This window comes from Carcharodon carcharias, chromosome 32 (assembly GCF_017639515.1).
Source record: "Carcharodon carcharias isolate sCarCar2 chromosome 32, sCarCar2.pri, whole genome shotgun sequence".
In the NCBI taxonomy this organism is placed as follows: domain Eukaryota; kingdom Metazoa; phylum Chordata; class Chondrichthyes; order Lamniformes; family Lamnidae; genus Carcharodon; species Carcharodon carcharias.
In genome coordinates this window covers 21,088,028-21,112,236 of record NC_054498.1, presented here as the reverse complement: position 1 = coordinate 21,112,236, position 24,209 = coordinate 21,088,028, and the positions used below count along the sequence as shown (strand labels likewise).

Below are 24,209 nucleotides of genomic sequence, written 5' to 3'. Positions count from 1 at the left end.
CCCCTTTTCACATTGAGGATAACATCCATCATGTCCCATGGCACTATCACCGTGCTAAATGGGATAGATTTTGAGCAGATCTAGCAACTCAAGACTGGGCAAACATAGGCTGCTGTTGACCATCAGCTTTAGCAGAATTGTACTCAACCACAATCTGTAACCTCATAATCAGGCATCCTCCCCGCTCTACCATTACCACCAAACCACTGGATCAACCCTGGTTCAATGAAGAATGCAGAAGGGCATGCCAGGAATAGCACCAGGCATATCAAAAATGAAGTGTCAACCTGGTGAAGCTATAACACAGGACTGCTTGTGTGCCAAACAGCATAAGCAGAAAGTGATAGACAGAGTTAAGCCATTCCACAAGCAATGGATCAGATCTAAGCACTGCAGCCCTGTTACATCCAGTTGTGAATGGTGGTGGGCGATTAAACAATTCACTGGAAGAAGAGGCTCCACAAATATCCCCATCATCCCAGCACAACAGTGCAAAAGGCTGAAGCATTTGCAAGAATCTTCAGCCAGAAGTGCCGAGTGGATGATCCATCTTGGCCTGTTCCGGAGGTCCTCAGTCTTCAGTCAATTCAATTCACTCCATGTGATATGAATAAATGGCTGAAGGCACTGGATACTGGAAAGGCTATGGGCCCTGACAATATTTCGGCAATAGTACTGAAGACATGTACTCCAGAGCATGCTGCGCCCCTAGCCAAGCTACTCCAGTACTGCCATAACACTGGCATTTATCCAGCAATGTGGAAAATTGCCCAGGTATGTCCTGCACACAAAAGCAGGACAAATCCAAACCAGCCAATTACCACCTGATTAGTCTACTCTCGATCATTAGTAAAGCGATGGAAGAGGTCATCAGCAGGGCTATCAAGTGGCACTTACGTAGCAATAACCAGTTCACTGAGCCCAGTTTGGGTTCCGCCAGTGTCACACAGCTCCTGACCTCATTATAGCCTTGGTTCAAACATGGGCAAAAGAACTGAACTCCAGAAGTGAGGTGACAGTGACTGTATGTGTGTCAATCGAAGCAGTATTTGTGGCATCAAGGACCCCTAGCAATGGGAATCAGGGGAAAACTCTCCAATGGTTGCAATCACACCTAGCACAAGGGAAGATGGTTATGGTTGTTGGGGGTCAATCACCTCAGTTCCAGTACATCACTGCAAGGGTTCCTCAGGGAAGTGTCCTAGGCCCAACATATTTAATGGCTTCAACAATAGCCTTCCTTCCATCATAAAGTCAGAAGCGAAGATGTTCGCTGATGATTGTACAATGTTCAGCAACATCCACGACTCACACGAATATACATACGTACGGACATACAAATTAGGAGTAGGCCACAAGATACTGAAGCAGTCCATGTCCAAATGGAGGAACACTGGACAACATCCAGGCTTGGACTGACAAGTAGTAAGTACCATTCACGCCACACAAGCGCTAGGCAATAACTATCTCCAACAAGTGAGAATCTAACCATCATCCTTTGACATTCAATGGCATTGCCATCACTGAATACCCCACTATCAATATCCTTTGTGGGGGGAGGGGGGGGGGTTAACCATTGACCAGAAACTGAACTGGGCTAGCCATATAAATACTGTGGCTACAAGAGCACGTCAGAGGCTAGAAATCCTGTGGTGAGCAACTCACCTCCTGACTCATACAAACCTACAAATTGGAGAAGTAGGCCATTCAGTCCTTTGAGCCTGCTCCGCCATTCAATAAGATCATGGTTTATCTGTTTGTGTCGAGTTCCATATACCCATCTACCCCTGATAAAATTTGGTTCCCTTGCCTAACAAGGATCTATCTGCCTCTGCCTTAAAAATATTAGTGACCCTGCCTCCACCGCCTTCTGAGGCAGGGTTCCAAAGTTGCACAAACCTCAGAAAAAATTTCTCTTCATCCCTGTCCTATAAGGGAGACCCCTAATTTGAAAACAGTGGCCCCAAGTTTTGGGCTCACTCACACGAGGCAACATCCTTTCCACATCCACTTTGTCAAGACCATTCAGGAACTTACATATTTCAATCAAGTCACCCCTCAGTCTTCTAAATTCCAGTAGAAACAAGCTCTGCCTGTCCAATCTATCCTCATAAGACAGCCCACTCATTCCAGGTATCAATCTAGTAAACCTCCTCTGAACTGCCTCCCAAATATTTACATCCTTCCTTACATAAAGAGACCAAAATTGCACACAGTATTCGAGATGCAGTCTCACCAATGCCCTAAATAACTGAAGCATAACATCCTTACTTTTGTAATTAAAACAAAAATAGCTGGAAAAGCTCAGCAGGTCTGACAGCAGCTGTGGAGAGGAAGACAGAGTTAACATTTTGAGTCCGTATGACTCTTCATCAGAACTCAACTCACTTACTTTTGTGTTCAATTCCTCTCGTAATAAGGGTAGCATTCCATTAGCCTTCTCGATGGCATGCTGTACCTGCATACTAACTTTTTGTGACTCATGCACTCAAACACGTAGATCCCGCTGCACCTCAGAATTCTGCAGCCGTTCTCCGTTTAAGTAATACTACGTTTTTCATTCTTTCAGTGATAGCGACCACAACATGGTACAATTTAAACTTCTTATGGGCAAAGAAATAGACAAGCTGCAAAAAAATGTTTGGAATTGGGGGAGAGCGGATTTTAGTAAAATAAGGCAGGATCTGGCCAAAGTAGAGTGGGAATAACTACTTGTGGGGAAATCTACAGAAGACCAGTGGGGGGTGGGGGAAGTTCAAAAAGGAAATGGGGAGGGTACAGGTTCAACATGTTCCCTCTAGGGTGATAGGAAGGAGTAACAAGCCCAGAGAACCATGCTTGACCAGAGATATTCAGGATACGATGATAAGAAAAAGAGAGGCTTTTAGCAGGTACAAGGGGAGCAAATCAGCAGAGGCAGTTTCGCACATTTGTGGTTTCCTCTACAATGGAGACACCAAACGCAGACTGGGTGACTGCTTTGCAGAATACCTTCAGTCTGTCCGCAAGCGTTACCCAGACCTCCCTGTCGCTTGCCATTTCAACACTCCACCCTGCTCTCATGCCCACATGTCCATCCTTGGCCTGCTGCATTGCTCCAGTGAAGCTCAACGCAAACCAGAGAAACAGCACCTCATCTTCCGACTAGGCACTTTACAGCCTTCCGGACTGAATATTGAGTTCAACAATTTTAGATCATGAACTCTCTCCTCCATCCCCACCCCCTTTCCGTTTCCCCCCCCCCCTTTTTTTCCCAATAATTTATATAGATTTTTATTTTCCCACCTATTTCCATTATTTTAAATGTATTTCCATCCATTGTTTTATCTCTACCTTTTAGCCTTTTTTGATCCCTTCACCCCACCCCAACCCCACTAGGGTTATCTGTACCTTGCTCGTCCTGCTTTCTACCCTTAATTAGCACATTCCTTTATCACCACCTTCAACACCTCTTTGTCCTTTTGTCTGTGACATCTTTTGGTTATCTCCACCTATCACTGGCCCTCTATCCAGCTCTACTTGTCCCACCCCGCCTTAAACCAGTTTATATTTCACCTCTCTTCTATTTTTGCTTAGTTCTGTTGAAGGGTCATTCGGATTCGAAACGTTAACTGTGTTCCTCTCCGCAGATGCTGCCAGACCTGCTGAGTTTTTCCAGGTATTTTTGTTTTTTTGTCAGCAAAGGCATTAGTGGAATACAGAAAGTGCAGGGTGGAGCTTAAGAAAGCAATTAGGAGAGCAAAGAGGGGATATGAGAAAGCTCTGGCTGGTAAAAATAGAGAAAATCCCAAGATATTCTATAAGTATAGCAATGGGAAGAGGATAACCAGGGAAAGAGTAGGGCCCACTAGGGACCAAGGGGACAATCTATGGGTGGAGCCAGAGGACATTGCTAGAGGGTTGAATGAATACTTCACATCCATCTTCACCCAAGAGAATGAGGGTGAAGGTATGGAACTCGGGGAGAGAGACTGCGAAGTTCTGGAGCAAATTAATATAGGGAGTGACAAGGTATTGGAGGTGGTGGCAGGCTTAAAAGTGGACAAATCTCCAGGTCCGGATGATTTGTGTCCCAGGCTGCTGAGGGACGCAAGGGAGGAGATTGCAGGGGCTCTGACCTGAATTTTTAATTTCTCTCTGGCCACGGGGGAGATGCCAGAGGACTGGAGAACAGCTAAAGTGGTTCTGCTATTTAAGAAGGGTTGTAGACATAAGCCAGGGAACTACAGTCCAGTGAGTCTCACGTCAGTGGTAGGGAAACTATTGGAGAAAATTCTGAAGGAGAGGGTCTATCTCCACTTGGAGAGGCAAGGTTTGATCAGGGATAGTCAGCATGGCTTTGTCAGAGGGAGGTCATGCTGAACAAATTTGATTAAATTCTTTGAGGTGACCAGGTGTGTAGATGAGGGTAATGCAGTTAATGTAGTTTATATGGATTTCAGCAAAGCCTTTGACAAGGTCCCACATGGGAGGCTTATAAAGAAGGCAAATGCACATGGAATACAGGGTAATTTGATAAGGTGGATTCGAAATTGGCTTAGTTGTAGGAGACAGAGGGTGATGACAGAAGGATGTTTTAGTGACTGGAAGCCAGTGTCCAGTGGCATACCACAGGGGTCTGTGCTGGGTCCCCTATTATTTATCATTTATATAAACGACATAGATGATTATATGGGGGGTAGGATTAATAAGTTTGCGGATGACAAAGATTGGCCAGGTGGTTAACAGTGAGGTTGAGTGTCTTGGGAAGATATAGATGGGATGGTCAAATGGGCAGATAAGTGGCAGATGTGGTTGAACCCTGAAAAGTGAGAGGTGATACACTTTGGAAGGAGTAATTTGACAAGGAAGTATTCAATGAACGGCATGACAGTAGGAAGTTCTGAGGAACAAAGGGACCTTGCCGTGTGTCCATAGATCTCTGAAGGCGGAGGGGCATGTTAGTGGGGCGGTGAAAATGGCATATGGGACATTTGCCTTTATCAATCGAGGCATAGATTACAAAAGTAGGGAGGTCATGTTGGAGTTGTATAGAACCTTGGTGAGGCCACAGCTGAAGTACTGCGTGCCGTTCTGGTCGCCGCATTATAGGAAGGATGTGATTGCACTGGAGAGGGTGCAGGGGAGATTCACCAGGATGTTGCCTGGGATGAAACATTTAAGTTATGAAGAGAGATTGGATAGACTCGGAACAAAAACAAAAATAGCTGGAAAAACTCAGCAGGTCTGACAGCATCTGCAAAGAGGAATACAGTTAACGTTTCAAGTCCGTTAAACGTTAAACATTAACTGTATTCCTCTCTGCAGATGCTGTCAGACCTGCTGAGTTTTTCCAGCTATTTTTGTTTTTGTTTCAGATTTCCAGCATCAGCAGTATTTTGCTTTTATCTTTGGATAGACTTGGGTTGTTTTCATTGGAGCAGAGAAGACTGAAGGGCGACCTGATCGAGGTGTACAAGATTATGAAGGGCATGAGCAGGGTGGATAGGGAGCAGCTGTTCCCCTTAGTAGAAGGGTCAGTCACAAGGGGACACAAGTTCAAGATGAGGGACAGGACGTTTAGAGGGGATATGAGGAAAAACTTTTTTACCCAGAGGGTGGTGACGGTCTGCAATGCGCTGCCTGGGAGGGTGGTGGAGGCGGGTTGCTTCGCATCCTTTAAACAGTACCTGGTTGAGCACTTGGCATGTGATAACATTCAAGGCTATGGGCCAAGTGCTGGTAAATGGGATTAGGTAGGTAGGGCAGGTGTTTTTCACGTGTCGGTGTGGACTCGATGGGCTGAAGGGCCTCTCCTGCACCGTGAGATTCTGTGATTCTTCCAGCCAAAGTGAACATCTTCACATTTTCCCACATTATACTCCATCTGCCAGATTTTTGCCTGCTCACTCAACTTATCTTTATCAGTCTGCAAACTCCTTATGTTTATTTCACAACATACTTTCCCACCTATCTTTGTCTCATCTGCAAATTTAGCTACTATGCCTTCACTCCCCTCATCTAAGTCATTGATGTAAATTGTAAAAATTTGAGGCCCCTGCACAGACCCCTGTGGGACTCCACTCGTCATATCCTGCTAATCTGAAAAAGAACCATTTATGCATACTCTCTGTTTTTTGCCAGCCAGCCAATCTTCTATCCAGGCTAATATGTTATGCCCTACACCATGAGTTTTTATTTTCTGCAATAACCTTTGATGTGGCACCTTATCAAATGTTTTTTGGAAATCCAAGTACAGTACTTCTACATGCTCCCCTCTATCCACTGCACATGCTACTCCTTCAAAGAACTCTAATAAATTGGTTAAACACGATTGCCCTTTCATAAAAACATACCAACTCTTCCCGATTACCTTGTGTTTTTCTAAGTGCCCAGCTATAACCTCTTTAATAATTGCCCCTAACACCTTCCCCATGACAGATATCAAGATAACTGGCCTACAGTTTCCTGTTACTGCCTCCGTCCCTTGTTAAATAGAGGGATTATAGTTGCTATTTTCTAGCCTGATGGAGTTTTTCCAGAATCTAGCCAATCTTGGAAAATTAACACCAATACATCTGCCACCTCTTTTAAGACCCTAGGGTGAAGCGTCCATCTGGATCCGGAGACTTGTCAGCCCACAACCCAATCAGTTTTCTCAGTACTGCTTCCCTAGTGATTGCAATTTCACCAAGTTCCTCTCTCCCCTCCACCTCCTGATTTACAGCTAACACTGGAATGTTTTTGTATCCCCTATAGTGAAGACAGAAGCAAAATATTTGTTCATTTCATCCACCGTTTCCTTATTATCTAGTATTAACTCCCCATTCTCACTCTCTAGAGGACCAACACTCACTTTACCTACTCTTTTCCTGTTCAAATACCTGTACAAACTCTTGCTGCCTGTTTTTACATTTCTAACTAGCTTCCTCTAATACTCCAGTTTCTTTCTCCTGATTAACCTTTTAGTCATTCTCTGCTGTTCTTTATATTCTGACCAATCATCCAACCTGTGCAGTTATATGCTTTTTCCTTATGTTTGATGCTTTCCCTAACTTCTGTAGCTAACCATGGATGGTGCGTCGCCCCTTTAGAATATTTCTTTATAGTATGAATATACTTATTCTGAATATTCTGAAATATCTCCTGAAATGTCTGCCATTGCTTCTCTATTGATCTATCCCCTAGCTAGTATCCCAGTTCACTTCAGCTAGTTCAGCTTTCATACCCACATAGTTGCCATTATTTAAGTTTAAAGTACTAGTCTTAGACCCGCTCTCTTCCCCTTCAAACTGGATGTAAAATTCAACCATATTGCAGTCTCTGCTAGCTAGGGGTGCCTTCACTCTGAGGTCATTAATTAATCTTGTCATATTACACAATACCAAGTCTAATATAACCTGCTCTCTGGTTGGTTCCAGAATGTGTTGCTCTAAGAACCTATCTCAAAAGCATTCTATGAACTCCTCATCCAGGCTACTACTGCCAATCTGATCTTCCCAGTTTATATGGAGATTAAAGTCACCCATGATTATTGCCATTCCTTTATCACAAGCATGCAATATTTATTCTTGTATACTTTGTCCTACATTGTGGTTACTGTTAGGGGGGCTGTAGACCACTACCACTAGTGACTTCTTTCCCCTACTATTCCTCATCTCCACCCATACAGATTCTACATCCTGATCTCCTGAACCAAGGTCTTCTCTAACTATTGCACAAATGCCATCCTTGGGTTAACAGTGCTACCCTTCCACCTTTAGCTAGCTTCCTATCCTTCTTGAAGGTCATATACCCTTCAATATTCAGAACCCAATCCCTGTTATCTTCCAGCCAGATCTCTGTAATGGCTATCAGATCATACTTATTTACTTCTCCTTTTAATGTGCGCTGTCAAATCATTTACTTTATTATGAATGCTATGTGAATTCAGATAGAGCCTTTAGTTTAGCATTCAGATAGAGTCTTTAGTTTAGTCTTTGTTATTTTTGCAACATCTAGTCTTGATGCTTTGTGTATTCTTAGGTTTTTTGCTCTATGTCACTTCCTGCCATTCTCCGACCTTCATTTCCCATATTGCTGTTTTCCTCTCTTACTTTGTGTCTACTCTTTGATATATCACATCTCTCCACTTCCGTTATACAATTCCCTAGAACTCTGGTCCCAGCCAGGTTCAGGCATAGACGGTCCCAATGGTACAGCCCCCACTTTCCCTTAACTGGTGCCAGTGTCCCACAAGCCAGGACCCACTTCTCCCATACCAGTCTTTGAGTCATGTATTCATCTCTCTAATTTGCAAAGGCTCAGGTAGTAATCCAGAGATTATAACCTTTGAGGTTCTGCTTTTCAATTTAGTGCCTAGCACCTCATACTCTATGCAGAGCCTCTTTCCTAGTCCTACCTAGGTCATTGGTATCTTTATGGACCACAACAACTGGATCCTCCCCCTCCCATTACAAGTTCATCTCCATCACTGAGCAGATATCCTAAACCCTAACACCGGGCAGGCAACACAGCCTTCTGGACTTTCGCTCTTTGCTACAGAGAACACTGTCTTCCTTTTTGCTCTGAAGAAGCTCTTTAGCTCTGAGGAAGTCATATGGACTCAAAACGTTAACTCTATTTCTCTCTCCACAAATGCTGACAGACCTGCTGAGTTTTACCAGTTTTTATTCACCCATTTGAATGGCTTTCTGTACCACGATGCCATGGTCAGTTCGTTCATCCACCCTATAGTGCCTATCTGGGTTTGGAAGATGCTCTCAAACGAATACAGCAGGCAATGAACTGATCAGGGTAGCCATTATCTAGCAGGATGGCTTTGAAGTGCCCTATTTCAGCATCAAGCTTGCATGGTGAGCAAATGGTTCAGGCCCCATTTACAAGGTTGCTGATAAGGCCAATCTTATAAGAACAGTAGGAATCCCAAAGCATATATTGACCCATGAAGGTAGGCTTGTGGTAGGTACACGTAGAGAACCCCCTGGCAGATTTCTCAACTAGCACATCAAGGGATCTAACTGCTCCATTTCTAAGGTGAATTTTAGTGCAGATGGAGTCCAGTAAGGTGTGCAAGCAAATTTTTACATGCAGCTGCAGATTCAAATATAGCAAATGCATCATCTACATACTGGAAATACATAAGGGGTAGGTGGATGGGTGTTATTCCATCGAAAACATGTTTCTCATGGAACCCAACAAAGATGTTTGCAAGAGCTGGGCTAGATGGGATCTCATGGCAACACCATCTATTTGGGTACACATGGTGTTGTTAAAACTGAGCTCAACCGCGCGAGTTGCTCAGTTCATAAGTTCAATTAACATTGATTCACACAACGGTAGTGGATCTAGATTGCGGTGATATAGTGCTGCAGTGCAAGTGTCTGTGGCTTCCCTGAATGGTACATTGATGAGTAAGCCAGGAATGTCAAATGAGCACACGGACACGGCTTTGCTATTGGTATGCAAGTCCTGTATGGTCTTCACAAATATGAAGGAATCCTTCACCATGTATGTAGAAAACTTGCTCAAAATTGGTTATAGCAATTCATCCGACCACTTGACCAATTCATGCTGTGCAGAACCAGTCATAGATAAGATAGGGTATAAAGGGACACTTTTGTGTGTCTTGGGTTGCCTATACAGCAGGGAATTTGAGCCCTGTGGAAATGGAAAATTCAACTTTTTAAAAAAAACTTACCATTTCTTTATCGCTCAAGCCACTTGCCCCAACATTCTTTAATGAGACCCACTTATGCCCATCTGGAGGCCAGAAAGCCTCACCTTAGCATATCAGCTTCCCTCAATCCCTCAACTGAGCCAGAGAAACAAGCGCTCACTTCAATGGAAATACCTGCTCCTGGGCTGCATTCTTACATCTTTGGGCTTAAGGGGAGTGGGTGCAGGTTCCATACTTTACAAGGCTGACTGTGAAATCCTGAATTCAGCAGCAACCAAAGATATCTGAACTCTTGACATTGTCTGATGGATTCTACAGATGAAAATTTCAAAGGATTATAATTTAAACTAAATAATCAACAGCCACAACATTTTCTAGAACTTTTCTTACTAGGTTAAGATGATTGCCAAAACCCCAACTGATAAGGATGCATGGCATCACTAGTCAGGTAATCCGAAAAGGTTTCATGGATCATGGACTGGCTTACCTCACTGAAGTATTAACTGCAGCTTAGCACATTGAGTTTTGCCTATTTCCCTATTAATGTCTATTATCAGAATTTAATTGGTGCAGAATGTGACAAAAACAGAAAAAATCTCTTTTCATATTATGTGGATGAAGGAAATGTTTTGCTACGTACATAGCCAGGTGGTTTCCTGCCTGCTGCAGTAGTTGGATTCTCAGTTCCCTAAATTAGCTTGATTGCTTCCGATGGGTGCTTATGAATCATAGAATGGTTACAGCACAGTTGGAGGCCATACAACCTGTCAAGCCCATGCCGGCACTCTGCAAGAATAATTTAGCTAGTCCCACTCCCCTATCATTTTCCCATTTGTCCTGCAAATCTTTCCCCTTCAAATGCATATCCAATTTCCTTTTGAAAACCATGATTGAGTCAGACATTGCATTCCAAATTCTAACCACTCATTGCATAAAAAAGGTTCTCCCTTCACGGCTGTTGCTTCTGCTGCCAGTCACTTTAAATTGGCGTCCTCTGGTTCTCAACCCTTCTGCCAATAGGGACAGTTTCTCTCTATTTACTCTGTCCAGACTCATTATTTTGAACACCCATGTCACATGTCTTCTTTCAGAACCCCTGCCTCTCCAATCTATCCATTTTCCTGATGTCCCTTATCCCTGAAAACATGCTCAGAAATCTTTTTGGCACCCTCTCTAAAGCTTTCAGATCCTTCCTAATGTGTGGTGTCATCGTACACCGGGAACTTCATGGTAATACATCAGCATATCATTAAGGCCAGTTCGCTGGGCTCATTCCCGTTTGCCCCCACTGGATCACCGCCCACGTCAGTGCAGAACATGTCTTGACAACTGTGACGTGCAGAAGTCAGGACTTGCCGCTGGGGCCATGCTCACATTGCGGACATCCGAGGAGCAGAAGACACTGGAGCCCCACAGCAACGGCACACTGGGGGGACATCCATAATATGCTGGGTGGATTCTCATGGACATGGCTCTGCTGCAAAGCAGCTCACGGGAAGTTGGAAAGTCACCGCTGATGCTCACAATGCATGATGGTCAAGGGGTTGGGAGAGAAAGGTCTAGGATCAAATGGAAGAGGAAGATGTGTCGGTGGAGAGGGCAGGGAATGGGTGATGTTGGGAGAGGGGAATAAAGGTGACAGGGGGGAATAAAGGTGTTGCGGGGAATGAAGTTGTCAGGAGGAGGGAGTACGGTGTGGTGGGTAATGGGGAAGATGATGGCAACTGGGGAGGGAGGTGGAAAGTGTAAGGGAAGCAGCTCAAAGGGGAAAGAGTCCAGGGAGGAAGGAGTGCAAAGAGGGGAGGGAATAAGGGTGGAGGGAGTAAGGGTGGGGGAAGAAGTAAGGGTAGGGGAAGGAGTCAGGGAGGGGGAAGGTGTAAAACTGGAGGAAGAAGCAAGTGTGTCTGAGGGAGTCAGGAAGGGAGAAGGAGTTGGGAGGGTAGGAAGGACTAAGGGTGGCAGAGTTAGTAAGGGTGTCTAAGGAAGTCAGGAAGCAGGAGGGACTAAACAGGGGTTGGAGTCCTGAGGTGTGTGGGGGGTGAAGGACTGAGGGGAAGGGGTCTTGGGGGGGGGAATGGGGAGAAGGTGTTCTGGGGGAAAGAGGTTTGGGGGTGGAAGGGGTTTGGGAGTGGAGGGCATCGGAAGTGGTTCGGGGGTGGGGGGGTGCAATGGAAGGGGTTCTGGGGTGGAAGGTGTTCTGGGGTGGAAGGGTTCCAGGGGCAGATGTCCAGGTGAATGTGCAAGGGAGGTATCTGATGGATCCATGACTGCCTCATGGGGAGAAAACTGAGGATGGGAGTGGTATGAGGGAATGGTGAGAATGACCTGGGGCAGAGTGAGACAGTAGGGTGCTGCCGCACTTACTGTCCTCTTGATGTTTATCACTATCCTCCACACAGTTCACTATACCTTCAAGTCTTGTGGCATCTGCAAATTTAAAAATTGTTTACAAATTGATTTTGATCTTGCACAATATTCAGCACCATTCACGTCTCCTTAGATACTGAAGCAGTCCATGTCAAATGCAGCAAGACCTGGGAAATATTCAGGCTTGGGTTGACAAGTGGCAAGTAACATTCATGCCACACAAGTGTCAGGCAATGACCATTTACAACAAGAGAGAATCTAAGCATCACCCCTTGACATTCAATGGCCATCAACGAATCCCTCACTATCAATACCATGGGGGCTAGCATTGACCGGAAATTGAACTGGACTAGCCATATAAATACTGTGGCCACAAGAGCAGGTCAGAGGCTAGGAATCCTGTGGCGAATAACTCACCTCCTCGAGTCCCCAAAGCCTGTCCACCACCCACGAGGCATAAGTCAGAAGCGAGATGGAATGCTCTCTACTTGCCTGGATGAATGCAGCTCCAACAATACTCAAGAAGCTCAACACCATCTAGGATAAATCAACCCGCTTGATTGGCACCCCATCCACAAACACTCACTCCCTCCACCACCAACACAGAGTGGCAGCAGTGTGTACCATCTACAAGATACAAGATGCACTGCGAGAACTCACCAAGCCTCCTTAGACAGCACCTTCTAAACCCACGATCTTAACCATCTAGCAGGACAAGGACAGCAGACAGATGGTATCATCACCACCTGGAAATTCCCCTCCAAATCACTCACCATCCTGACTTGGAAATATACCACCATTCCTTCACGGTCACTGGGTCAAAATCCTGGAACTGCCTCCCTAACAGATGGTTGTACCTACACCACATGGACTGCAGCCGTTCAAGAAAGTAGTTCACCACCACCTTCTCAAGGGATGGGCAATAAATGCTGGCCTAGCCTGCGACACTCACATTCCGTGAACAAATAAAAAGAAATTTTGAAATTGTGCCCTATACGCCTAAGTTCAAAAAAAGCAGTGGTCTTCGTACTGATTGCTGGGGATCCCCACTGCATACCTTCTTCCAGTCTGCAAAAACAACAGTTCAGCCACAACTCTGTTTGCTGACACTTAGTGAATTTTGTACCAATTCTGCCACTGTCCCTTTTATTCCATGGGCTTTCACTATGCTGGCAAGCCAATTATATAGCACTTTACCAACACTTTTTGGAAATTTATATATACCACACCAACCGCATTATCCTCATCAACCTTCTGTTATCTTATCCAAAATCTCAATCAAATTAGTTAAACATGATTTTCTTTTAACAAATCTACACTTGTCCAAGTGACTGCTAGTTTTGTCCCAGATTACTGTTTCTAAAAGCTTTCCCACCACCAAGGTTAAACTGACCTGCCTGTAGTTTCTGAGCTTATCCTTACACTGCTTTTTGAACAAGGCTGTAACATTTGCAATTCTCCCGTCTTCTGGCACCAGCTGCCTATCAAAGGATTGGAAAATTATGGACAACATGCAATTTTCCCTCTTACTTCCCTCAGCATTCTCGGATGTATCCTATCTAATCCTGGCAATCGGTTTTTGTAGCACCTCCTCTTTAGCAGTTTTTAGCCTATCCAGTATTTTAGCGACCTTCTCTTTCATATTGACTGTAGCAGCATCTTCTTGCTTGGTAAAGACAGATGCAAAGCAATCATTTAGTATCTTAAGTCATGTCTTCTGCCTCTATGCAAACGTGTCCTTTTTTTAGGTCCCTAATCAACTGCACCCTTCCTCTCACTACCTGACTTGGAAATATATTGCCATTCCTTCACTGTCGCTGGGTCAAAATCCTGGAACTCCCTTCCTCACAGCACTGTATGTGTACCTACACCACATAGACTGCAGCATTCAAGAGGGATAAGCAATAAATGCTGGCTCAGCCAGCGAAGCCTACATCCTAAAAAAAAATGTACATGCCGAGAGACGACTTTCGAATTCCCTTAAAGTTAGCTGCCAGTCTCTTTTCTCATAATTTCTCTTTGCCCCTCCTTTTGCCTTTTCCAACTCCTCTTTGAATTTTCTATTTTCAGCAAGGTTCTCACTTGTATTATCAACCTGATATCTGTCATGCACTTCCTTTTTCCGATTCATCTCATCCAGGGAGCCCTGGCTTTGGTGGCTCTAACGTTCACCCCCATGGGATTGTACCTTGACTCTATCCAAACAGTCTGCTCTTGAAAGACAGCTTATTGCTCCATTACAGTTTTTCCTGTCAGTCTGATTCCAGGTTACTTGTAATAATGCTGTTCTTGATCTACTGAAATTTCCCTCTTCCAATTAAGTATTTTCATTCTAGATTGTTTCTTTCCTCTTTCCATGGTTAATACTATAATCACTGTGTGCTAAATACTGTATTCCCCTGTTGACACTTAACTTACTTGACCTACCTCATTCCCCCAAACCAGCTGCAGATTTGCCGCCAAACTTGTTGGGCCGGCAAAGAGCTAATCAAGAAAATTTCCCTAAACACACCTTAGAAATTCTTCTCCCTCTCTGCCCTTTAGACTATTAGTATCCAAATATATTCTCAAAAAAATTGAAGTCTTTCATTATCACTACTCCATAACTTTTACACCTGACAGTAATTTCCCTGAAAATTTGCTCCTCTATATCTTTCACACCTATCGGTGGCCTATAGAATGCCCTCGTAGTGTAATGGTACCTCTATTGTTTCTTGATGCTAACAAAATAGATTCTGTCCTTGACTCCTCTAGGACATCCTCTCTCTCCAGCAGTATAATATTCTCCTTGATCAATAATGTTACCCCTCCTCCTTTCTTCCCTTCTTTATCTTCCATGAACACCTTGTGCAAACAAGTATTTCGTGTCTAGTCTTGCCCATTTTGAGCCAGGTCTCCAGTATCACCATAACATAATACTCCCATATGGCTATTTGCACCTGCAGCTCACCTTGTTTTGTGCTTTTACACATGCATTGTAAATCTAGTTTAGACTTCACTGGCTTGAGTCCACCTAATACCTTACTATTACATTGTCTAGTACTATTGGTCTCTCCTAATCCTTTGCTCACCTTGTTCATCCTTTCTAATGCTACACCCTGCTTCCCATCTCCCTGCCAATTTAGTTTAAACCCTCTCCATCAACACCAACAAACAGCCACAGAAGGTAATCCGATCTCTACAGGTCCCACCTCCCACAGAACCAGTCCCAGTAGCTCAGGAATTGAAAGCCTTCCCATCTGCACCATCTCTCCAACCATGCATTCACCTGCTCTATCCTCTTTTTTTCTATACATTAGCGCAATCCCTTCCTATACATATAAAAACTTGCCAGTTTTCCTGACCAAGATATGCAAAATGTGCTGTCACTAGAACCGCTTCAAAGAATTATTCTCCAAGAGATGGCTATTCCATACTTAGCTCCTCTGGAGGAATTTCATTTTTGGCCTTCAACTTGTTACTATGGTTAATCAGTTAGTACTGTTAGTTCTGTTTATATTATTTCTAGTTTCATGAGTTTCTGTTCTCAAAATGCGAAAGATGTTATATTTAAAGTACTTATTTGATATTTTACATAAATTACAATTTAAAAATGTATTCTTTTTGGCCAAGTGTCTGCAAATAAAATAAAATCAGTCCAATCAAAAGAGGTCTCTTTCAGCTTGTTGTTAATGAATGAGCACTAAAATGATCATAAAATAAGTATTGGCAAAAGTTGATTATTAAGATATTAGCTACAGTCAGACATTACAATTAAGCAGTCATTGCTCATTACTCCAGCTCAAAACTGTGACTCTTTTGCAAGTTTAGTGAACCATGCAGTAAGGATAATGACCTCCCAAAGATTGTTTTCAGTTAGCAATGTAATGTATTTCATTTAAACTTAATGCTTGGTTACAGTTCAAAAATTTCTGCACATGATTAATGCATCTCTTACCTTGACAAGCTCCGGTTCGGATATTGGGAATAAAGCCACGACGACATGGTTGTGGCTGGGCAGGACACATTTCACAAGGATGCCCCCAGGCTCGCCCAACTGTTGCACAGCAAAGGATTTTGGTGCAGACAATGCCGGTCAGTTGCCCTTGGCACATCTGGTTCTCTACTGATGTGAAACATGGTCCAGTTCTGTAATCTAAAATAAAAAATATAACATTAGAATATACCACCATGGTAAAATGGCAATTTTAAGAAACAAGTTCCCAAAAATTTATTGCTTAATAGCTGCAGTATTTACACATAAGTTCAATTCTTTTTTTTGGTAAGCGCATTGTTTAATTTAACAAACACAAACAGCCATCAACAAGGAACCATTAAAATAATGTCCACCTGGCTATATAATACGATAACATCAATGTAGCAATAGATTATGCTGCTGATACACTTGGCCACTTGTGGGCCTAGCCAAAAAGAAATCAAGTAACCTCGGTGACGTGTCGCATTGACTAATAATACTCACTGAAGCATACTTTATAGTTATTGTCCCGGTTTTCTTCATCACCACCCCAGGCTAGTTCCGGCCCCCTCAATTGCACAGACTGAACAGAAGTGGGGGAATAGTGGTATGTAGTCAGGAGGGATTGGCCCTGGGAGACCCCAACATTTGATCTGGACCACATTAAGTCTCGTAGCATCAGGTCAAACACAGGAAAGGAAACCTCCCGCTGATCACCACCTACGGTCCTACATTTACTTCAACAAATCAGTGCTCTTCCTTGTTGAACACAACTTGGAAGAAGCACTGAGGATAGCAAGGGCACAGAATGTACTCTGGGGTCAACCTGGTGAAGCTACAACACTACTTGCATGTAAACAGCAGAAGCAGAACGTGATAGACAGATCTAAGCAATCCCACAACCAAAGGATCTGATCAAAGCTCTGCAGTCCTGCCACATCCAGTTGGCGGTGGACAGTGAAACAACTAACAAGAGGAGTAGGCTCCACAAATATCCCCACTCTCAATGATGAGGGAGCCCAGCACATCAACAAAAGACAAGACTAAAGCATTTGTAACCATCTTCAGTGAAAGTGCCAAGTGGGTGACCCATCTTGGCCTTCTCCCGAGTTTCCCTAGTATCACAGATGCCAATCAACAGCCAGTTCAATTCACTCCACATGATATCAAGAAATAGCTGAATACTGCAAAGGCTATGGGTCCTGACAACATCCTGGTTGCAGTACTGAGGACCTCAGTCATGTTCCCTAGCCAAGCTGTTCTCATACAGCTACAACACTGGCATCTATCCGACAATGTGGAAAATTACCCAGGTACGTCCTGTCCACAAAATGCAGGGCGAATTTAATTCAGCCATTTACCACCCCCTCAATCATCAGCAAAGTGATAAAAGGTGTCGTTGACAGTGTTATCAAGTGGCATTACTGATGCTAAGTTTTCTCCTCCAAAAGGTGCGGTGAGAGTGGCTTCCTTTGACATCAAGCCAGCATATGACTGAGTGTGGTATTAAGGAGCCTAGCAAAATTGAAGTAATTAAGAATCAGGGGAAAACTCTCTACTGGTTGGAGTCATACGTAGCACAAAGGAAGGCTAGTTGTTGGAAGCCAATCATCTCAGACCTAGGACATCGCTGCAAGAATTCCTCAGGGTAGTGCCCTAGGCCCAGCCATTTTCAGTTGCTTCATCAATGACCTTCCTTCCATCATAAGGTCAGAAATGGGAATGTTCACTGATGATTTCACAATATTCATCACCATTCACAACTCCTCAAATACTGAAATAATCTATGCCAATATGCAGCAAGACCTGGGCAACATTCAGGCTTGGATTGATAAGTGGCAAGTAACATTCACATCACACAAGTGTCAGGCAATGACATCTCCAACAAGAGAGAATCTAACCATCTCCCTTTGACATTCAGTGGCATTACCATCATTGAATTCCCCACTGTCAAAATCCTGGTGGTTACCATTGACCAGAAACTGAACTAGACCAGCCATTATAGCCACTGTGGCTACAGGTCAGGGGCTGGGAATTTTGAGGTAAATAACTCAACTCCTGACTCCCCAAAGCCTGTCCACCATCTACAAGGCCTAAGTCAGGATTGTGATGCCTGTATGAGTGTGGCTCGAACAACCTCAAGAACCTCAACATCATCCAGGACAAAGCAGCCCACTAGATTGGTACCCCGTCCATCACCTTAAAGATTCACTCCCTCCACTACTGATGTACAGTGGCAGCAGTGAGTACCATATACAAGATGCATTGCAACAATTCACCAAGGCTCCTTCACCAGCAACTCCCAAACCCGTGACCTCTACCACCTATAAGGAAAAGGGCAGCGGATACTTAGGAGCACTATAGCCTGCAAGTTCCCCTCTAAGTGGCATATCATTCTGCCTTGGAATTCATTGTTGTGGTATCAAAATCCTGGAACTCCCTTCCCAGGAGCACTTGCACCAGATGTACTGCAGTGGTTCAAGAAGTGGCTCATCATCATCTTCTCAAGGGTAATAAGGAATGGGCAAATGCTGGCCCAGTCAGTGGCACCCACATCAAGTAAAATAATTTAAAAAAAAAAATTCTGGGTGCAGGGCTTGAATGCCCATCACCAAGAGTGGCATGGCAGGACAACAACTGACTGAGCTGGCCAAATCCTGAAGAATATCTCTACCAAACTTGGCTTACAGCAGGTGGTGAGGGAGCCAACAAGGGGGAAAAACCTACTTGACTCATCCTCATCAATTAACCTGTTAATGATGCATCTGACCATTACAGCATTGGTAGGAATAACCACCCCACAGTCCTTGAGGGGACAAAGCCCTGTCTTCACAACAAGGATACCCTCCAATGTAGCATTACCACTGTGCTAAATGGATGGATTCAGAACAGGTCTAGCAGTTCAAAACTGGATATCTGAGAGGCAGTAGGCCACCAACAACAGCAGACTTGTATTCAACCCCAATCTGTTACTGCATAGCCCAACATCTCTCACTCAAGCTATTCACTTGGCTTGAAAGAACAGAAGAGATAAAAAGGAGAGAAACTTAAATGTTGATGTTCAAAGAGGCTTGGGTGCACTCGTACAAGGAACACAAAGTTAACATACAGATACAGCAAACAATTAAGACGACAAATAACATGTTGGCTGTTATTGCAAGGAGATTGGAGAACAGGAATAAAGAAGTCTTGCTAGAATTGTACAGGATTTTGGTGAGGCCACATTCAGAGTAGTGTGCGCCGTTTTGGCCTCCTCATTTAAGAAAAGATATACTTGCATTGGAAGTGATACCGTGAAGGTCCAATAAATTGGATGAGGGGTTGTCCTATTGTCAGAAGCTGAGCAAATTGGGTCTATTTTCTCTGGAGTTTAGAAGAATGAGAGGCAATCTCATTGAAACGTACAAGATTCTGAAGGGACTTGCTAGGGTAGGTACTGAGAGATTTTTTTCCGCTGGTCGGGGAATCTGAAACATGGAGGCACAGTCTCAGGATAAGGGGTCGATCATTTAGGAATGAGGTTACTTCATTCAGAGGGTTGTGAATCTTTGGAATTCTCTGCCCCAGAGGATTGTGCTCCATAAGGCTGGGATAGGCATATTTTTGGTCTGTCAGGGAATTGAGGGATATGGGGAATGGACAGGGAAGCGGAGTTGAAGCCCAAGATCAGCCATGAGCATATCAAGTGGCGGAAAAGGCTCGACAGGCAATATGGTCTACACCTGCTTCTATTTCTTGTGTTTTTGTGTTCAACATCATTACCATCAAGTCATGGGACCAACCCTGGTTCAATGAGAAGTATTGGAGCAGCACCAACATGCCTAAAAAGAGATGCCAACCTGGTGAAGCCACAACACATGCATGCTATTTAGCGGAACCACCATGCTGTAGACAGAGATCATTGATCCCACAACCAATTCATCAGATCAATGCTCTGCAGTTCTGCCACATCAAGTCATGAATGGTGGTGTACAATTTAAAAAAAAAACTAACTCAAGGAGCAGCTCCACAAACATTCCCATCCTCAAAAATAGGTCAACCCAGCATATCAGTGGAAGAAACTAGGCTGAAGGGTTTGCAACCATGTTCAACCAGAAGTGAAGAGTCAATGACCCAGCTCAGTCTCAAGTTCCACTCAGCTCCTGACCTCATTACAACCTTGGTCCAATTATGCATAAAAGAACCAAACTCCAGGGGAGAGGTGAGAGTGACTATCCTTGACATCAAGGTAGCCTTTGACCGAGTGCGGCATCAAGGGCCCCTAGCAAAATTGACGTTAATGGAAATCAGGAGAAGATTCTCCTCTGGTTGGAGTCATACACAACACAAGGGAAAATGGTTCTGATTGTTGGCAGCCAATTATCTCAGACCTAGGAATTGCTGCAGGACTTCCTCAGAGTAGTTTCCAGGGCCCCACAATCTTCAGTTGCTTCACCAATGACCTTCTCTTCCAACAGGTGGTCAGAATTGGGGATGTTCGCTGATTATTGTACTGTGTTCAGCACCATTTGCAACTCCTTAGTTACTGAGCAGTCTGTGCCCACATGCAGCACAAGTTGGACAACATTTGGGCTTAGATTGATAAGCAGAAGTAACATTTGCTCCACACAACTGCTAGGCAATGACCATCTCCAAAAGAGAGAATCTAACCACCTCCTCCAGGAATTCAATGGCACCGCCTTTGCTGAATACCCACCGTCAACATCATGGGGTTTACAATTGGCCAGGAATTTAATTGGACCAGCCATATAAATACTGTTTATTACAAGAACCAGTCAGAGGCTGGGGATTCTGCAACAAGTAACACACTTCCTGATTCCTAAAAGCCAGTCCACCATCAATAAGACAGAAGTCAGGAGTGTGGTGGAATACACTTCACTTGTATGGATGAGTGCAGCTCCAAAAACAATCAGGAAGCTTGACACCATCCAGAACAAAGCAACTCACTTGATCAGCACCCCATCCACCATCAGCACACAGTGGCAGCAGTGTGTACCATATGCAAGCTGCACTGCAACAACTCACCAAAGCTACTTCGGCAGCACCTTTTAAACACAGGACCCATACCATCCAGGAGAACAGGAGCAACACATGCATGTGAAAATAGCCACCTTCAAGTTTTCCTCCAAGTTACATCCTATATCACTGTTCCTTCATTGCCACTGGATCAAAATTCTGGAAATCCTTCCCTGACAGTACTGCAGGCATACCTATACCATATGGACTGCAGCAATTCAAGGAGGCTGCTAACCACCATCTTCTCAAGGGCAGTTAGGGATGGGCAATAAATGCTGGCTTTGCCAGTGATGTCCACATCCCATGAATGAATAAAAATTCTGTGGCTATTTTCAGTCCCACCAAAAATAACCCACACAAACCACTTTAATATGTGCTCTGGATAGAGGTTTACTTCAAGCCAGTTATTTTCTCAGATAGCTACATATTGGATTAACTACTAATAGGCAGACACAGAGATGATTTACTTGCGGGATAATCAGTTGTTTTGCATAGATTTTTGTTCATTGCTCAAGCAATTTACAATAACTGATCACTCAGGACAACGTCTAGCAGCTCAGAGTTGATAACTTTTTTTTATTCATTCAGGGGATGTGGGCTTCGCTGGCTGGGCCAGCATTTTTTGCCCAACCTTAGTTGCCCTTGAGAAGGTGGTGGTGAGCTGCCTTCTTGAACTGCTGCAGTCCATGCGGTGTAGGGACACCCACAGTGCTGTGAGGATGGGAGTTCCAGGATTTTGACTCAGCGACAGTGAAGGAACGGTGATATATTTCCAAATCAGGATGGTGAGTTACTTGAAGGGGAACTTCCAGGTGGTGGTGTTCCCATCTATCTGCTACCCTTGTCCTTTTAAATGGTAGTGATCGTGGGTCTGGAAGGTGCTGTGTAAGGAGCCTTGGTGAATTCCTGCAGTGCATCTTGTAGATGGTACTCATTGCTGCTACTGTGCATCAGTGGTGGAGGGAGTGAATTTTTGTGGATGTTTTTGCAGAGGCTCTGGAAGTTTCTAAAGCGCTACATATTAGGAGTCAGCACAGATAGCAGAAGTAGTCAAGGCAGCAAAAGAATTAAAACAGCAGAAAATCTGCACATGAATTTGATGGCAGTTTAAAAACCACAAAAGAGAAATAAAACTTTATTGTTATGAGAAGGACAGATAACAGCATAAATCTGTTTTTCTATGAAGTAAGTAGGGCATAAAGCATTGCCTTCTTTTATAAGCATAAGTTATTGATGCACTGAAATTGTGTACATAGCTGTCCCAGAAATGCATATGTGCAAATGAGCAAACAGGAAATGAAAAACAATGTCTGAAGAATTAGAGGTGTGAATACAAGGGCAAAATTGATATCTAAACTACAAAAGTGCAAGACAGTTCTTAAATTGAACATGTTGAAAAATATATAAAAGTTATGTTTCAAATTGATCAGGATTAAAATTTAGGCCAAAGAGAAAACAGAGAGAAGGAGAAAAGAATGGATGATACAATCTTAGAAGGATAAAGTGTTTATTGAAATATATTTTGACAGAACATGTAGTATTAAATGTAAAATGTGACCATTAAATAGTAGAAGCTCCTTCAATGATTTATTGCGTCCTACTGAGTCCTACTGACAAGGAAAGTCTCACAACCATTCAATGCTTGCTCCTACAAGTTCACTATATTGGGCACAGAAACCGTTATTAGGGATGATAACTGAAATAAAATGGTGATGTGCAACAAGATGGGGATTGGATTGAAGAAAGGGACAAGAAGGAAATGCAGTAGCCGATTTGAATACATAAAATTCTGCAAATAGCATTGAAATAAATGAGTAGATCATCTGTTTTAGGTGTTTGCTGAAGGGTAAGTGTTGACCAGTAAACTGGGAGCTTTCCTTGATCTTCGTCAAGTAGTTTTGCTGGACCTTTTGCATCGATCTGAGAGGGCAAGCAAGGCCATGCTGTGAAGCCAAAAGATAGCACTCCGACCATGCACTCCCTGAGCACTGCATTGAAGTGATGGGCTTAGATAGATTAAGTATTCAAGTCTCTGAATTGAGGACTTGAACCCATGACCTGCTGCCTCAGGTGTTAGAGTACTACCACTGAGCTAAAGCTGACATTTTTAGATAATATCACCACTGTGAACACCCCTTTGTCCTTTTGTCTATGACATCTTTGGTAGTCTCTTCTTGGCCTCCACCTATCATTGGCCCCCTATCGAGCTCTCCTGTCCCACCCCCTTCTACCAGCTTATGTTTCATCTAATTTTTATATGTCTTATTCTGATGAAGGGTCATACAGACTCGAAACGTCAACTGTATCCCTCTCCACAGATGCTGTCAGACCTGCTGAGTTTTTCCAGGTATTTTTGTTTTTGCTCTAGATTTACAGCATCTGCAGTATTTTGCTTTTATCTAGGAAATAAGGCAAGTTTCAAATTTAATTTTACTTTTTTGAAATGTTATTTACCTCAGAGAAGGGAGTTCACACTTGATCAGTGTCCCATAGAGATCAGTTTTATATGTACACAAAAACTGCAGTGTAAAACATTACAGTAGTTGTATTTTTTACACCTTAAAATTGTTCTAATGGGAAAATCAGATTTAACAATGGAATTATTAGTAACAGTAGAATCAGGATTGGTGGGAGGGAATGTGATGGCAACTGGCACTCATAATAATATTGGGAATGGCAGTAGGAAAAACAGATATCTACCACCACAGCCATGAAGGTACATAGGCACTGTTATTGACACATAATGGTAAGCTGAAACTTAATTTAATAAATGGTCACTTGGGCAAATTATCACATGGTTGCTGACACTCTCAAAGACATTACTCAGTTTTCTGAAGAGCAGGGGAAGTAACTTGTAAGGAAAATATTTGGGTTAGCGAATTATTTTAGAATTAGTGTCTCTGAAATAATGCATATGTAATATTAAATAAAAACGGAAAATGCTGGAAAAACTCAGCAGGTCTGGCAGCATCTGGTGGGAAGAGAAAGAGAGTTAACGAGTTTGTATGAGGGAGAGTTTTTCCAGCATTATCTGTTTTTATTTCAAATTTCCAGCATCCGCAGAATTTTGCTTTTACACATGTAATATTGTTAAATTGGGGTAATTTCACAATACCATGAATCAGTAAAGGGCCATATTTGAAGAAAGCAGTTTAAAACAATATAGCCATGATTCTCTGATTCACACTCCTGACAAGCACAATGCTCCACTTG

General features: G+C 43.4%; 1 protein-coding gene across 1 annotated transcript in view; it reads right to left on the bottom strand.

The window, feature by feature from the left end:
• The window catches only part of LOC121272136 (fibrillin-1-like), a 639,088-nt gene that overhangs the window by 489,498 nt on the left and 125,381 nt on the right, over positions 1-24,209 (bottom strand). The window contains exon 6 of the mRNA XM_041178628.1: positions 15,963-16,160. Within this exon, the coding sequence (XP_041034562.1) occupies positions 15,963-16,160 (198 nt within the window). The remainder of the gene's footprint in view (positions 1-15,962; positions 16,161-24,209) is intronic.